General features: G+C 43.2%; 2 protein-coding genes across 4 annotated transcripts in view; one reads left to right on the top strand and one right to left on the bottom strand.

Annotated features, from left to right (window-relative positions):
• The window catches only part of acp5a (acid phosphatase 5a, tartrate resistant), a 98,434-nt gene that overhangs the window by 27,323 nt on the left and 53,821 nt on the right, over positions 1 to 17,290 (top strand). The window lies entirely within an intron of this gene.
• The window catches only part of odad3 (outer dynein arm docking complex subunit 3), a 36,952-nt gene continuing 23,931 nt past the window's right edge, over positions 4,270 to 17,290 (bottom strand). Inside the window, exons 10-13 of the mRNA XM_072564509.1 lie at positions 16,226 to 16,382; positions 15,740 to 15,895; positions 13,289 to 13,373; positions 4,270 to 4,566 (exon numbers count right to left, since the gene is read on the bottom strand). Coding sequence (XP_072420610.1) covers positions 4,382 to 4,566; positions 13,289 to 13,373; positions 15,740 to 15,895; positions 16,226 to 16,382 — 583 coding nt within the window. The 3' untranslated portion in view covers positions 4,270 to 4,381. The remainder of the gene's footprint in view (positions 4,567 to 13,288; positions 13,374 to 15,739; positions 15,896 to 16,225; positions 16,383 to 17,290) is intronic.

Genomic DNA, 17,290 nt, shown 5'->3' on the forward strand with positions numbered 1-17,290 from the left:
CAATGAATGACATGTTGGACATACATGCTTGGAAAGCTGTGGACCTATCCAATGGACCTTTGGATTTCTATCCTATAAACCGATAAACTGAAATTTGTGATACGATAGATTTTGCTGCCATTTTAGACTGTATTTGTATAAATATAAAATTTCGCTATTGCTTTTTCTGTCCTGGGAATGTCAAATTAGGCAGTATAAGCAGTGGTGAAGCAATTAACTTGGCTATATTCAAAGTTAGGTCAATACACTTGAGTAAGAAAGTAGGAGGATAACATGTTTTATAGGTTTACACAGAAAATATGTCATTTAAAAGGGCCATTTGGATTAACCAATCCATGCTGGTATTCAAGATTCACTCAAGCCTCTTCTCGTCTTTTATCATCTTCGTCTACCTTATAACCATTATTCTCATCTCCATCTTATGTCTGTCTAATTTCCCTGTAAACAAATCTGTACTATTCACTTCAACCAATCAAATTCCAAATTCCTATCATTTGTTGGCAAATATGTTTCTTTTGAGTTTCCTATTAGATTTCTTGGTGACTATCTTATATTCATAGCCTCAAGTTATACTCTTTTCCACAAGAAGAAACATTTTCTCTGTACTTATTCTGTTAACACTTTTCAGAAGTTTAAAGGCCTTCAGTACATTACCTCTCAGTCCTTTAGTTTCTTGGAGAAAAGTGAACCAGTCATTCAAACTTTTCCTGACATGCCTCCATACACATTTCTGAGATCATATAGAGAAATCTTTTCTACACCTTATCTCAGTGTCTCTATAGTCTATACATTTTAAAATAATATAATGACTAGAACAGCACACAGTATTCTAAGCATGGTTTATATAAAGTTTAACACAGTGATATAAAGGGGAATTACTATAGATGTTAGAGATTTGAAATAAAAACAGGAAGTGCTGGAGAAAATCAGCAGATCTGACAGTATCTGTGGGGAGAGAAATAGAGTTTCTAGTATTTGAATGATGTGAGACATGGTGAGAAATTTTAGACATTGAGAAAATCAGGTAAGACATCACACAAGGACTTTCCAGATAGAAACTAGTTGCCAGGAATTTCTGACATAAAAGTCAGAGCAGTCACCACCATTTGTTCCTCTGAATCTCCACCTTAGACCCTTAGAAACTTTCTAGGCTGGAATACACTACATCAAAGCCATTAGTAGGATTGATTCATAATGTTGCATGATATTTTAAAGAGTGCTTCAGGCCAGGATATGTACTCACAACAGTAGGTCAATGTGTAAGGCCTCCATTCCTGATGAAGGGCTTTTGCCCGAAACGTCGATCTTCCTGCTCCTCGGATGCTGCCTGACCTGCTGTGCTTTTCCAGTACCACTCTAATCTAGACTCTGGTTTCCAGCATCTGCAGTCCTCACTTTTGACTAGTTGATTTTAGCCTCTCAATGTGTAAGGTTCACATAGAGCATTTTGTGATCACAGGTGTCTTTCACCTACTCTGTCTAGGTGTCTGTTTAATTGCCCTTCAGGATGGCAGAGATCACATGAAAGTAGAGCCCTTCCCTCATTTACTCTATCACTCAGGGGCAGTCATTTTCATCTCCACACTTTCTGGTTTGATGTTGATGAAAGGAGACAGCAGTTGCAGTGTGTAACAGACTCAGCTTCTCAATCTTGGTGACCTCTGAAATCTTCAAATCTCCTTCTTGGTTGCCCTCTCTGACAAACTTATCAGCTTTGGTCTTCCCAAGTTCCCACCAATCAACATTTATTAACATGTTCATTTTCCCACTTTCATCTCTGAGCCCCAGGCATTCCACACTGTGATGTCAGTGCACTATGGCTCCATCAATGGTAGTGCTGACTATTGATTTCCCCCAAACCACTCTCCATACACAAATATGTTGCCCCTTTCCCTTCCATCCAGTATTATTTCCACCATACATTTTGAGTTGCCCTTCTTCAGAATTGTCACTCCTCATTCTAGCATGGTACCTCCAATCCCCACTATTGAGTTCCACAGCTTCTCTATCAGAACAGCAGTCTCGAGAAGCCCTTCCTTTGACAGTTTGTGGACAGATTCCCAGGATTGACCATGAGCCAATACCTTGAATAACTTGGATGGATAGTTCCAAATGACGACTAACCAGACTTCTGACTGCTGTCTGTGCAGTTTCCTGAGTTACTTACTACAACTCCCCAACCTGGTTGCACTGGCCCTACAGGGCTGAACATGACCACTCCCTGGACAGTAATGTTATCTGACTGTCCCAAGTGACCAATTGACTGTGTTCATGCTCCTAGACTGACAGCAGACACTGCCTTTGATTTACTGTGTTGGGACTCTCTGACTGAAGACTGGATCCTGACTTGAATGAGTTCTACTCATTCATTGAGATGTGTCAGTTGGATGAAGCACATGCAGTTTGTTTGTCAAGGTGTAAGATTGATGTAGCACGTGCCATACAGCAATAGTCCAACCTCATGACTTTCGAAAACATTGATAGGTTGTTTGGCTTTGTGCTCACAGTAAATGGCAAGGCAAGACAGAAGGGCTGTGAATATTTAAGCTGCGGCCATGCAGCAACAAGGCAACACAATTAAGACCAGGCAAGGCAGAGATTCTGAGAGCATCTAAGCAGGCACAAAGTCAGTAAGTATTAAGAGTTTAGGAGAGGAATCCTGAGATATAGTCTGTTACACTCAGTGAGTTGGGTAATTCATCCAGCCCACAGCCGTATTACAATGAAAATTGATGGTGTGCTCCAAGCTGCAACATTGAAGTGCAGATTCATGTTGTAAGTGAGTCAGAAATGTTCTATGAGTGTGTGGTCAGCTGGTACAAGTCCAATGTCAATATTCATGTAAGGAGGTTGCATGTACTTGGAGTCGATGGAATGTGCCCTTAGATGTGGTGACTGCTGTACAGTATGGAGTCCTGGAGAAACAAGCAGTGAGTTGGAGTCACCAGGCACTCACTCGGACTTGCATGACAGGATTTGTTGCTACCTAGTTCCTGTTGAGTGAGTGGGAAACTGCATATTAGTGAGATAAGATTAGGTATTATTAGTATCCAATAAACCTATTGGCACTCCATAGCAAGATTCTCATCTCACCATTCAGCATTTGGTTGGAGAATTAGTCTTTTTCTTCTTGATGTTGAAAAGCTCATTTCAGTCAATCTCACCTTATTTTCCTAACTCATTCACCAAGGCATGGATGGGATGGGTGGACAGGGTCTTTTTCCCTGGGGTGGGGAAGTCCAGAACTAGAGGGCATAGGTTTGGGGTAAGAGGGGAAAGATATAGGAGAAACCTAAGGGGCGGCTTTTTCACGCAGGGGTGGTACGTGTATGGCATGAGCTGCCAGAAGAAGTGGTGGAGGCTGGTACAATTGCAACATTTAAAAGGCATCTGGATGGGTATATAATAGGAAGGGTTTGGAGGGATATGGGCCGGGTGCTGGCAAATGGGACTAGATTGGGTTGGGATATCTGGTCGGCATGGATGGGTTGGACCGAAGGGTCTGTTTCCATGGTGTACATCTCTATGAATCTAATACCTGTGCTGTTCAAGAGCTGGGAAAATTCTGTCTATGATCTATAAAATCAGATTTCATTTTGGAATTTGACTGGTTAAGTTGTATCATCAGCTGAATCTTCCACACAATTGTAAGCAATTTAAAGGACAAATCATCAGTATTTAAGCTCTGAGTCTAATTTAATCTGACCAAACATGGAAAATACAATTAAAAATGTTTTATCCGTTATAATTTAAAAGAAAGCTCTCACACAAACAGTTTACCAAGAAAAGCAGAGTCATGTTCCAACTCTCACCATATCTAAAACCCCAGGCACATGATATAAATGCAGGTAAAAGGCTGCAAAATCCTTTCTGATGTTACTTTCAGTAAAGAATGGGCACGATCAAATGTTTAAAAACTATGAAGCTTGTCTGCAGGCTGAACTGGAGTGTGCAGCAGGGCTGGCAGCTTTTACTGCATTAGCAGCACAACTAATTTAACTGGGGCTCCCGAGTTCCGTAGTCCAACAGCACTATGGTACAGTTAAGTTAATCTACTCTATCCTCAATTACAGCTGGATTGTGGAGTGGAGGTGGGGTTTTGATTGGGATATTGAAGGGAGAGAGAGTGGAAGTTGCAGAGACACTGGCAATAATCTTCTAATCTTCTCTAGATTCAACAGTGGTGCTGGAAAACTGGAGACTTGTAAACATTTTGCCCTTGTTAAATAAAGATTGTAAATTACAGACGAGTCAGTTTAACATCAGTGGTGAGGAAAACATTTGTTTATATTTTACTAGTTATCTTACTATTAATTGTTATGATCTGTGTGCACAGATGCACAACAAGTCTAGTAGACAAAGAGAGTAGATTAAGAGAGCTTCAGTCTTGAACTGATTTGTGCTTTACTTTCTTCCTCTTCGGTCGAGTCTTCCTTTTGGTTTTCCAGTCAACAATCTGCTGTGATTGCTGTTTTAACACTGCTCTTGTGACAATGTCACCACTTTCATCACTGCTGTTGCCATCATCCTCGTCATCATCAATATCATCATCATCATCATCATCATCTGCAATCAGAAAACTTGGTTACACATCACTGAACAAGAAAGAACGCAGGAAAAAGAAACTGATAGAAAAGTAAGGAGGCAGAGAGAGATGCACACAGATATAATCTGTCTTCCATTCATTTACAGTATGGAAATGTTCCTCCTGACACTACTAGTGGAAGACAGAGAAACAGACTAGGTCAAAAAAACTGGCATTGGCTAGCATGCTAATTTTGCAATGCTGGTCAATGTTCAGGAATGTAGGAACAGGGGAATACCTGCCAGATTCCCCCAATTATGACCAACAAAGGCCCTTTGAGAGTTCAATAAGAACATACTAACAAGTGCTGTTGATTGTCTCAGGGTGAAGGAGTAGAGAGTGGGGACTGCAGATGCTGGAGATCAGAGTTGAAACCTGTGGTGCTGGAAAAGCACAGCAGGTCAGGCAGCATCTGAGGAACAGGAGAATCAAAGGGCATAAGCCCTTCGAAACATCGACTGTCCTGCTCCTCAGATGCTGCCTGACCTGCTGTGGTTTTCCAGCGTCACACTCTCGACTCTGTATCAGGGTAAAAGTGAGATAGGGTGGAAGGGGAACATGGGTTACATGCTTTGTTGGAGCAGACGTGATGAAGGGAGCCACTCATGACTATTCCAGGGAATTAAAATCAATGAGGTAAAAACAATGACTGCAGATGCTGGAAACCAGATTCTGGATTAGTGGTGCTGGAAGAGCACAGCAGTTCAGGCAGCATCCAAGTAGCTTCGAAATCGACGTTTCAGGCAAAAGCCCTTCATCAGGAATAAAGGCAGTGAGCCTGAAGCTTGGAGAGATAAGCTAGAGGAGGGTGGGGGTGGGGAGAAAGTAGCATAGAGTACAATGGGTGAGTGGGGGAGGGGATGAAGGTGATAGGACAAGGAGGAGAGGGTGGAGTGAATAGGTGGAAAAGAAGATAAGCAGGTAGGACAAGTCCGGACAAGTCAAGGGGACAGTTACTGAGCTGGAAGTTTAGAACTACGATGAGGTGGGGGAAGGGGAAATGAGGAAACTGTTGAAGTCCACATTGATGCCCTGGGGTTGAAGTGTTCCAAGGCGGAAGATGAGGCGTTCTTCCTCCAGGCGTCTGGTGGTGAGGGAGCGGTGGTGAAGGAGGCCCAGGACCTCCATGTCCTCGGCAGAGTGGGAGGGGGAGTTGAAATGTTGGGCCACGGGGCGGTGTGGTTGATTGGTGTGGGTGTCCCGGAGATGTTCCCTAAAGCGCTCTGCTAGGAGGTGCCCGGTCTCCCCAGTGTAGAGGAGACCGCATCGGGAGCAATGGATACAATAAATGATATTAGTGGATGTGCAAGTAAAACTTTGATGGATGTGGAAGGCTCCTTTAGGGCCTTGGAAAGAGGTGAGGGAGGAGGTGTGGGCGCAGGTTTTACAGTTCCTGCGGTGGCAGGGGAAAGTGCCAGGATTGGAGGGTGGGTTGTTTGGGGGCGTGGACGTGACCAGGTAGTCACGGAGGGAACGGTCTTTGCGGAAGGCGGAAAGGGGTGGGGAGGGAAATATATCCCTGGTGGTGGGGTCTGTTTGGAGATGGCGGAAATGTCGGCGGATGATTTGGTTTATGCGAAGGTTGGTAGGGTGGAAGGTGAGCACCAGGGGCGTTCTGTCCTTGTTACGGCTGGAGGGGTGGGGTCTGAGGGCGGAGGTGCGTGATGTGGACGAGATGCATTGGAGGGCATCTTTAACCACGTGGGAAGGGAAATTGCGGTCTCTAAAGAAGGAGGCCATCTGGTGTGTTCTATGGTGGAACTGGTCCTCCTGGGTGCAGATACGGCGGAGGCGGAGAAATTGGGAATACGGAATGGCATTTTTGCAGGAGGTAGGGTGGGAAGAGGTGTAATCCAGGTAGCTGTGGGAGTCGGTGGGTTTGTAAAAAATGTCAGTATCAAGTTGGTCGTCACTAATGGAGATGGAGAGGTCCAGGAAGGGGAGGGAGGTGTCAGAGATGGTCCAGGTAAATTTAAGGTCAGGGTGGAATGTGTTGGTGAAGTTGATGAATTGCTCAACCTCCTCGCGGAAGCACGAGGTGGCGCCAATGCAGTCATCAATGTAGCGGAGGAAGAGGTGGGGAGTGGTGCCGGTGTAATTACGGAAGATCAACTGTTCTACATAGCCAACAAAGAGACAGGCATAGCTGGGGCCCATACGTGTGCCCATGGCTACCCCTTTGGTCTGGAGGAAGTGGGAGGATTCAAAGGAGAAATTGTTAAGGGTGAGGACCAGTTCGGCCAAACGAATGAGAGTGTCAGTGGAAGGGTACTGTTGGGGACGTCTGGAGAGGAAAAAACGGAGGGCTTGGAGGCCCTGGTCATGGTGGATGGAGGTGTAGAGGGATTGGATATCCATGGTGAAGATGAGGCATTGGGGGCCAGGGAAACGGAAGTCTTGGAGGAGGTGGAGGGCGTGGGTGGTGTCTCACACGTATGTGGGGAGTTCCTGGACTAGGGGGGATAGGACAGTGTCGAGGTTGGTAGAGATGAGTTCAGTGGGGCAGGAGCATGCTGAGACAATGGGTCGGCCAGGGTGGTCAGGCTTGTGGATCTTGGGAAGGAGGTAGAACCGGGCAGTGCGGGGTTCCCGGACTATGAGGTTGGAAGCTGTGGGTGGGAGATCTCCTGAGGTGATGAGGTTCTGTATGGTCTGGGAGATGATGGTTTGGTGATGGGGGGTGGGGTCATGGTCGAGGGGGCAGTAGGAAGAGGTGTCCTTGAGTTGACGTTTGGCTTCAGCGGTGTAGAGGTCAGTGCGCCAGACTACCACTGCGCCCCCTTTATCCGCTGGCTTAATGGTGAGGTTGGGATTGGAGCAGAGGGATTGGAGGGCTGCGCGTTGTGAGGGTGAGAGGTTGGAGTAGGGGAGGGAGGTAGACAGGTTGAGGCGGTTAATGTCCTGGCGGCAGTTGGAAATGAAGAGGTCAAGGGCAGGTAATAGGCCAGCGCGGGGTGTCCAGATGGATGCAGTGTGTTGGAGGTGGGCGAAGGGTTCCTCGGAAGGTGGGCGGGAGTCCTGATTGTGAAAGTAAGCTCGGAGGCGGAGGCGACGGAAGAGTTGTTCGACATCACGGTGTGTATTAAATTCATTGATGCGTGGACGGAGGGGTATGAAGGTGAGTCCTTTGCTGAGGACTGGTTGTTCGACGGATTCCCGAGAGACATAAGCATTTAAATATTGCAAAGGAGGATGTAGTTCAAGACAAGCAGAGTGGGACAGCAAGGAACAGAAAGTTAAACCATAATTGTATATTGCTGAGTAAGGCTCATGAAGGGAACAGGGAACAGGGATTGGTTAGCTTTAGCTGATGCCGAACAATGCATATGTTATGGGTTCAATTCCTGCACTGGCTGAGGTCACATGACAGCCCTGCCTTCTCAACCTCATCCCTCATCTAAGGCGCAGTGACTCTCAGGTTAAACTAACCATCGGACCTCTCATTAAAGAGAGAGCAGCCTTATGGTTCTCTAGGGACTGTGGTAGCTTTATGATGCAGGGAATAATAGCAAAAAAAACCTAAAGTTTCTTTATCTGAATGCATGAAGGATCCACAATAAGACTGATGAACAAGTGGCATAAACAGAGGTTTACATTTAATTACTATTTTAGAGGTCTGGTAACAAGGTGTAATAAATAAACTGGGGGTGGACAACATTTCAAAAAGCCAGATGGAATGACAAAGGAAGAGAGGTACCCATGACAGTAAAGAATGACTTTATCGAAAAAGAATCCTTTCTTACAAATTAACCAAGTGGGATTAGAGAAGTTAGGTGTTTGTTTTTGACCAGATCAGACTTGATGAGCCAAAGGGCCTTTTTCTATGCTGTAGACTTCTATGACTCCATGAAGTTGAATAAGTATAAATAAAAATCAAGAATAGCAAGGATCAGAAAAACACTGGTCAGAGTAGTTTATACTCACCTGTGCCTTTGGACACAGCAGTAAACAAAAAAATTATTGGAGCTTTTAATACAGGCAGTCATAGAGAATTTTAATTTTCATATAGACTGGAGTGATCAAAAGTATTCTAGAAAAATGAGTTTGTAGAATATTTTCTGGATAGTTTGCAGCGTGTTGTGAATGGACTAGAAAAAAGTTACATTGGGTCTAGTGTTGTGTAATCAGGAGTATTAATTAGTAATGTCATAGAGGGAAATAGTGATATAGTGGTAATATCATTGGATTAGAAATCCAGCGATCTATTACAATGCTCTGGGATATACATTAAAATCCCACCAATGTAGCTACTGAAATTTAAAATCCCACCAACGTAGCTAGTGAAATTTAAATTCCATGAATGAAACCTAGAATTGAAAGCTAATTTCCGTTGTAGTGATCATGAAAGTATAATCAATTGTCATAAAACCCATCAAATCCACTAATATCCTTTAGTGAAGGAAATCTGCTGTCCTTATATGTTCTGGTCTACATGTGATTATAGATCCACAACATGGTTGACTCTGTAATGGCCTAAAAAAACTCAGTTGTATCAAACTGATATAAAGACTAAAATGAATCGGACAAACAACCTGGTATTACCAAAGCCAACAACAGCTAAATCAGCTCTGATGGCCGTGCAAATTCCTCCTTCCAAATATCTGGGGGACTATGCTAAATTGGGAGAGCTGTTGCACAGACTAGTGGGAAAGCAAATGCTTGACCGCAGAGAAACTCAACAAATCGTGCCTTATAGACAACAACCCCAGGGCTTGCAGCACAATGGTAAACAGTTGGGCATGAGTTGAGAGTGTGGTTCTGGAAAAGCATAGCAGATCAGGCAGCATCCGAGGAGCAGGAAAATTAACATTTCGGGCAAAAGCCCTTCATCAGGAATGAGGCTGGGAGCCTCAGGAGTAGAGAGATAAATGGGAGGGGGGTTGGGGCTGAGGGGGAGGTAGCTGAGAGTGCAATAGATATTTGGAGTTGGGGGTAATGGTGATAGGTCGGAGAGGAGGGTGGAGCGGATAGGTGGGAAGGAAGATGGACAGGCAAGACAGGTCATGAGGGTGGTGCTGAGCTGGAAGGTTGGGATAAGGTTGGGGGAGAGGAAATGAGGAAACTGGTGAAATCCACATTGATGCCATGGGGGTGGAGTGTCTGAGGTGGAAGATGAGGCGTCCTTCCTCCAGGCATCAGATGGTTAGGGAGTGGTGGTGGAGAAGGCCCAGGACCTGCATGTCTTTGGCGGAGTGGAAAGGGAAGTTGAAGTGTTTGGCCACGGGGCGATGGGGTTGGTTGGTGCGGGTGTCCCAGAGATGTTCTCTGGAGCGCTCTGCGAGTAGGTGTCCTGGCTCCCCAATGGGAAGCAGTCTGAAATACCATCTGAAGCTAATGCCATTTGTTCAAAATACAACCTTAAACATCTAAAGTTTTCTTTCTGGTGAAACTCCGAGGTTTTGTTGTTATTGTGGAGAAATTCTTAATTTTCCTCACCATTACATACCACTTTTTCTCTAACGGCAGCAATGAACGGGGTCCCAATGTTTGGTTTAAAATATCATTATTTATGGATTGCCAAGAAAGAGAAAGAGTGCACAGAGACAATAAGAAGATATATCAGTGGCCTTGGGATTCAGGGGCCTCCACTCAATTTACTTGACGTGGTGTTCCTCTTCTGGCCTTACAGGAGGTGGAGGCAGCCTGCTAATTTATTTCTGCTAGCAACTAAGATGCATGTGGTAGTTGTCCTCATTGTGAAGATGCCTGTAGGGACATCAAGAAGTTGCTGTATCATTGCAGGATCTCTGTCATTTGGCCCTCTAGCAGAGTCAACCACTATCAGAGGGTTGGCAGTTCCTGAGGAGTAGTGCTTTAGTCCTCTTCTTGGTTGATCTACTCATGCTCCTATTTCATATGACCTTAGGAACATATAGAGCACAACTTACATCCTTTCCAAAGATCACCAGTGCTATTAACAGGTTAGTGCTGCACAATGTAACAAACATTCTGCACATTTTGTTCAACTGCTCCTGCATGCACTCTGAGCGCTACCACATTTGGCTCTCCAATAAACTCACCACTCTCTTCCTGGAGATGCCCTGTATTTGTAGCCCTGGGCATTGGAGGTGCTCACAAGTTAGATGGATTCCTCCATCCTAAACCCATACCTCTACACTGCCTCAGAGAACATTGACTTGTGGGACTGCCAAAGTTGCCTATGGTTCTGGCTTCTGTTTCTGCACACTGGTGCCATGCTTTGCATCCAGTAACTGAATTGCTGATCATATGGGACTACGCACTGCAATAAGATTATCTGCATTGGTGGATAGTGCACTTTCAAGTATGGTGGTGCCTCCTTGGTTTCTTGCTGAGGATCTTTGCTGTTGCTTGAGAGGATCTCAATGGATGGATATCTTTATCTATGGGAGACAGAAGAAAAGATCAGAGCAATAGCACTAGAGAGAAGATGACTGTGCTTACTGAATGCAATGCTCTCTGTGATCAGCTTTTCCACAGTGTCCATTTTCACCAGATGTAACACCCAACTAGGCCACAATCCTGGCTATTTCCAATAGCCCAATCTTCCCTAGATGTTATCACTTGGATCAAGGGGTCACTTCTTCCCATTTGGGCTCTCTCCAGGGGCATTGTGACCCAATTTCTTCTGCAAAGAGAAAGATAAGGCACTGCTGTCCTGTACGTTTTATGTTTCTGCTCCAAATTATTAATAGCTGCATGTCTCTGTAGTAATGGATCATCATAGCTGCACTATGGCTCTGTGTGCCATTCTGAGGAATCTATAAGTTTCCTCTGGTACTCATTTTTGAGATTTTCAGGGGGAGCATATACTCTGCAATTCCTCAGCAGGTGATTTTGCTGCAGTGGGAATATCCTGAGAGTTGGAAATGGCACTCATCTTACCAGAGCTCATGAGGTCATTGAATCATTTCCAGCACTGGTTCCAGGACTTCTTGGTGATACTTCACTCTGTTCACATTCCCAACAATATCCTGTCATGCATGTTTTGGCCAAATAAGGGGTTTCCTCCTGCCACCTCCTCTAGGAAGCAGACCTCTCTTATGGCTTCCATCATAGCCTCAAGAACTGCATTGGTGAAAGAGAGGACAGCCTTGCTCAATGTTCTTGGCCCCATACTAACAGAGAACATTTTGGAGATAACAGTAGGTTTAACAGCAGCCGCAGTAATGTCTACCAGGATCTGTTTAAATCAGGCCCAACAATCTTCAGCTGCTTCCTCAATGACCTTCCCTCTCTCATAAGGTCAAAAGTGGGGATGTTCGCCGATAATTGCACAATGTTCAGTACCATTCACAACTCCTCAGATACTGAAGCAGTCCATGCTCAAATGCAACAAGATCTGGACTATATCCAGGCTTGGATCAAGAAGTGGCAAGTAACATTCACGCCACACAAATGCCAGACAATGGCCATCACTAAGAAGAGATACTCTAACCATCGCCCCTTAACATTCAACGGTATTAGCATCACTGAATCCCCCACTGTCAACATCCTTGGGATTACCATTGACCAGAAACTCAACTGGACTCACCACATAAACATAGTGGCTACAGGAACAGGTCAGAGACTAAGGATACTGCGGTGAGTAACTCATCCCTGACATCCCAAAGTCTATCCACCATCTACAAGGCACAAGTCAGGAGTGTGATGGAATACTCCCCACTCACCCGGATGGGTGCAGCTCCAACAACACTCAAGAAGCTTGACACCATCCAGGACAAAGCAACCTGTTTGATTGGTATCACATCGACAAAATTCAATCCCTCCACCACCGGCACTCAGTCGCAGCAGTGTGTACTATTGACAAGGTACACTGCAGAAATTCACCAATGATCTTTAAGTAGCACCTTCCAAACCCACAGCCACTTCCATTTAGAAGGACAAGGGCAGCAGGTACTTGGGAACACCACCCCCTGCAAGTTCCCCTCCAAGCCACTCACCACCCTGATTTGGAAATATACCATCATTCCTTCACAGTCATTGGGTCAAAATCCTGGAATTACTTCCCGACCAGCATTGTGGGTCAATCCACAGCAAGTGGACTGCAGCAGTTCAAGAAGGCAGCTCCCCACCACCTTCTCAAGGGTAAATAGGGATGGGCTATCAATGCTGGTCAGCCAGCGACCCTCAAGTCCCACACATGAACTTTTTTTTAAAAAACTCCCACTCCCATGGCCTCAAATTGGATGATCAACCTCTCTCCGTATCGATATATCACAGTACCAATCATCAGCGCAGATATTATTCATCATTTTGTGTTTTCCCCTGGATCAGGTTTGTGATCCAGAAACAGAACTTATTTGTATGTATTGACCTTTCTGTGAAACTTCAGCCTTAGGTGTCAGATATCACAGAATTACTTACCAGCTTTTCCAAAGATATGAATTCGAAAGCACTGTTGCAGCTGATGCTCACATGGTACAGTCGTGAAGAAGACAGACAGTGAAGAATTTGCTCCAAGTTTTGCTGTGATCCATCTTCAGTGACTAATTGACATGATTTGAGGGAGGATCACACATATCCAGACCCCACATGACAATGCAAGTCATAAGTTATTTCATTTTCTAAGTTTGTATTCTGCTTTATTGCCTTTAGTTATGAACTGTTTCATAAAGAATAAAGTTGGTAATAAAAACAAGACAGATTGCAACTGGAGCTGCAGCTTTATGAAGTCGACAGTGTAAACTTTGTGATGAAGGAGAATCAAATTTAGTTCCTCACCGTCATATGTATCAGGTTTTTGGGCTGTGGGAAGCTTCACTCTCATGTTGTAAGGTGGAAGTTTGCCTTCCACACTGGCATGGAACTGAAACACAAGCAAAAAGATTGTTCACGAATATATTTCCACAGAAGAATGGAGATTTGCAACACATACTTGTAGGATCCCCCGGTAATGTGGGACTCGTACAGAATTGAGTTTGAGGTCCTGTAAAGAAATTTTCGAGAGCTAAATTGAAATTTGAAAAGCAGGGCTCTATAGGGTTATAATCTCAAGATTATCCCATGTGCTAGTAGGAAATATGAACAAAATACAGTTGAATATGTGGCTAAAGAGCTGGAGCCAGAAGGAAGGATTCAGATATTTGGATCATTTTAATCTCTTCCAGGGAGGAGGGACCTGTACAAGAAGGATGGCTTGCACCTAAATTGGAGGGGTATTGGGTGTCTTGAAAAATATTAGGTTAGATAAATTCCCAGGACCTGATAGGATCCTATCCCAGGATACTGAGGGAGACTTCTGGGGCATTGACAGAAATCTTTGTAACCTCTTTAGCCACAGTTGAGGTCCCAGAAGACTGTTTTTCTTTTGTTTAAGAAGGCAACAGGGATAATTCAGGAAATTATCAGCCAGTGAACCTGACATCTGTGGTAAGAAAATTACTGGAGAAGATCCTTAGGGACAGGATTTACTCACATTTGAAAAAGAATGGACTTATTATGAGAAGTCAGCATGACTTTGTGTGGGGGAGGTTTTGTCCTGCAAATTTGATTTGAACTTTTCGAGGAAGTGACAAAGATAATTGATGGTAGGGCAGTGGATGTTGTCTACATCGACTTCATTAAACTATTTGGCAAAGCCCTCATGGCAGAGAGGTCCATAAGATTAAGTCACCTGGGATCCATGATGTGTTTGTAAATTGGATATAAAATTGGTCATTGAAGACAGAGGGTGGTTGTGGAGGGTTTTTTTTCTGATTGGAGATCTTTGACCAGTGGTATTTCACAAGAATCAATGCTGAGACCTTTGTTATTTAGAATTTATATAAATGATTTGGATGAAAATGTACATGGTCTGATTCATACTTTTGTAGCATGCACAAAATTAGTGGAGCTGTGGGTAGTGAGAGAGATTTTCAAGCATACAACAGGATGTGGATCAGTTGAAAAGATGGGTAGAGAAATGGCAGATGAAGTTTAATCCAGACAAATGTAAGGTTATGCATTTTGGGAGGTCAAATGCAAGAGGAAAGGATATAGTAAATGGCAAAATCCTTAGAAGCATTTATTTACAGAGAGATCTTGGGTGCAAATCCATCACTCTCTGAAAGTGGATAAGATGGTAAAGAAAGTGTGGGGTATGCATAACTTCATTGTATTGATTATAAAAGTTGACAAGTCATATTCAGTTCTGATTGCCACACTCCAGGAAGGATGTGGAGACGCTGGAGAGAATGCAAAATAGTTAACTGGGACGTTGCCTAGTTTGGAGTGTATTAGCTGTAAAGGAGATGTATATTAGAAGTATAAAGGAGAGGTGTTTTAGTTATAAAGGAGAGGTATATTAGAGGTATAAAGGAGAAGTATATTAGAGGTATAAAGGAGAGGTGTATTAGCGATAAGGGAGAGGTTGGATAAAGTTGGATAATTTGTTTTCACTATAGCATCAGAGGCTGAGGGGCAACATCATAGAAATACAATAAAATTTTCAGTATCCGGCACCTTTGGGATCATGAGTGTGCCTATTGATTAAGTGGTCCAGATAATCAAGAGGTCCACGTAATCAATACACATGCCAAGTAATGGAAATGGAATGTGGGAGTATACACATCACTATTATACTTTATTTACAACAGAAATTACTTAAATAATAACACAACTTTACCTTAAATTAAACTTAGCGGCAGAAAACCGTCAAATGGCTACTTGGACATAGCAGTAGATTGCGGTCTTTGAGGAGAAATTGACTCAAAATTGAATCAACGGTTGATATTTTATATATGAACAGGCAGGGAATAAAGTGATGCAGACCATGTTCAGGTAGTGGGATTAGTTTAGTTTGGTATCAAGGTTGGCACAGACATAGTGGGCTCAAAGTCCTGTTCCTGTGCTGTAATGTTCTATGTTCCTCCACTTCCCACCTTGCAAACTGGGGTTGCCATTTAAAACCAAGTAACTAGAGGATTAAAAAAAGTTACATGAAAATAAATGCACAGAGGCTGGTATCTGCTAATCAAGTCACCCTTTACCTATACATGCACTGTACATGGACTCTGACCAGCTAGCTCAGAGTCAGGCCCTAGTGCGAGGGCACGCTCTGAATCTCCTGTTTACACCTGTCAGCCAGGACTCCCTTATTGGCTCAGGTTAACAACCCCAATCAGGGATTGCATACTCAATGAGATCCACCAGGTCCTTGTTCAAATCACCACACTGCACAATGGGTTACCTTACCTCATCATCCTCGATCAATTGCAATGTCTTCTTCATGTCAATTCCTTCTAGATTTCGATAAAGTTTAAGAAGTTTGTCCTCTGTTACTGACAACAAGTCCAATACATACTCATCTGACGTGGGGCTCAGTGCCACAGCTGGAATATTGCCCTTTGACTGAATAATTCAAACACAAACAAATTATGTGAAAATCTCTGAGAGCCCAGCATTAATGTAGCATCTTTCAATATCAAATATGTCATACATTTTATAAAATACATCATGTGAAGAAACTTTAATCCAATATATTATCAACATTGTAAACTAATGAAACAGAAAAGCTTTTACCACCAGTAATATCAGTAATAGCAAACAGGATCTCATTCCAACTCTCAACTAACCTATGGGTGATGGTAAAATTCCCTGCAATACTCTGCAGCTGATCAAGTTACTCACTGGAACAAAATCTCTGGAATTAGTTTTTTTGTGTGTGTGGCGATTACTTACAATTTGCAGATGCTTCAATTTCTCGTAGACATGTTCTACGCCTGCTTTAATGGACATGGTAATATGGCTGACATATTCAAGGTACTCCATTAACTTATCTCGTCGATCCTCCTCATTGTTCAGGTGAGTTTGTAGCTCCATTAACAACTTTTGCTCACTATGTTAAAGACCACAGGGAAAGCAGACAAGTCAGATTTAAAGCAATAATGAATGAACAGAGTGCTCAGTATGAATGGCAGTATGAATTCAAACATACAAGTAGTACACATGCAGGTGCATGGTTTCATATCACAGTAAAAAGACTGAGAACACCAGACTTTGCATAAGTATAGAAAACAAGAAAGAAAAGAATGAAAGTAAGTGGAAAGAAAGGACAAAGTATGAAAAGAAAAGGTAGGGAGGTCAAGAGAGAACATTGAGACAAAAATGCAAAAAGCAGAAAATAATACAGAACAGAAGGAGGCCACACGACCAATCTTGTCTATGCCAGCTCTTTGAGAGAGTTATCTCATTCAAATCCATTCCCTGTTACATTCTTCAAACCCATGTTAAATTCTTCATCCAGTTTTGAGAGGTAATTGAAAGACAAAATGAGAAATAAACAAGTACCAAAAATGATTAAAAGTATAATAGAATGGGAGATCAGAAAAAAATACAAACATTTCATACTGAAGTATGATGAGGAATGGGAAAGGAGAGAGTTATAAAAGGAAAAAGAAAAAAAGCTTTTTATACACTTCAATGAACAAACAGAAATAAAAAGACAATAAAAGTATGGATTACTTAATGGTTGATTATGCACTGCTTCATTTTTAGGTTGCTCTGGAGATAACCATATTTAGTAGTGACACAGACATAAATGGCACCAAGGCTTTTAAAAAATTATTTGATCATGGGATATGCACATCCCTGATTAGGGCAACATTTATTACTGATTCCCCATTGCCTTTAATAATGTGGTGAGATGCTTTCTTGAACTGCTGCAGTCCTTGGGGTATAGGTGCACCGACAGTGCTTTTGGAATGGATTACTCCAGATTACTGGCTGTATTATCCTCTACCTTCT

Source organism: Chiloscyllium punctatum, chromosome 46 (assembly GCF_047496795.1).
Source record: "Chiloscyllium punctatum isolate Juve2018m chromosome 46, sChiPun1.3, whole genome shotgun sequence".
Lineage (NCBI taxonomy): Eukaryota > Metazoa > Chordata > Chondrichthyes > Orectolobiformes > Hemiscylliidae > Chiloscyllium > Chiloscyllium punctatum.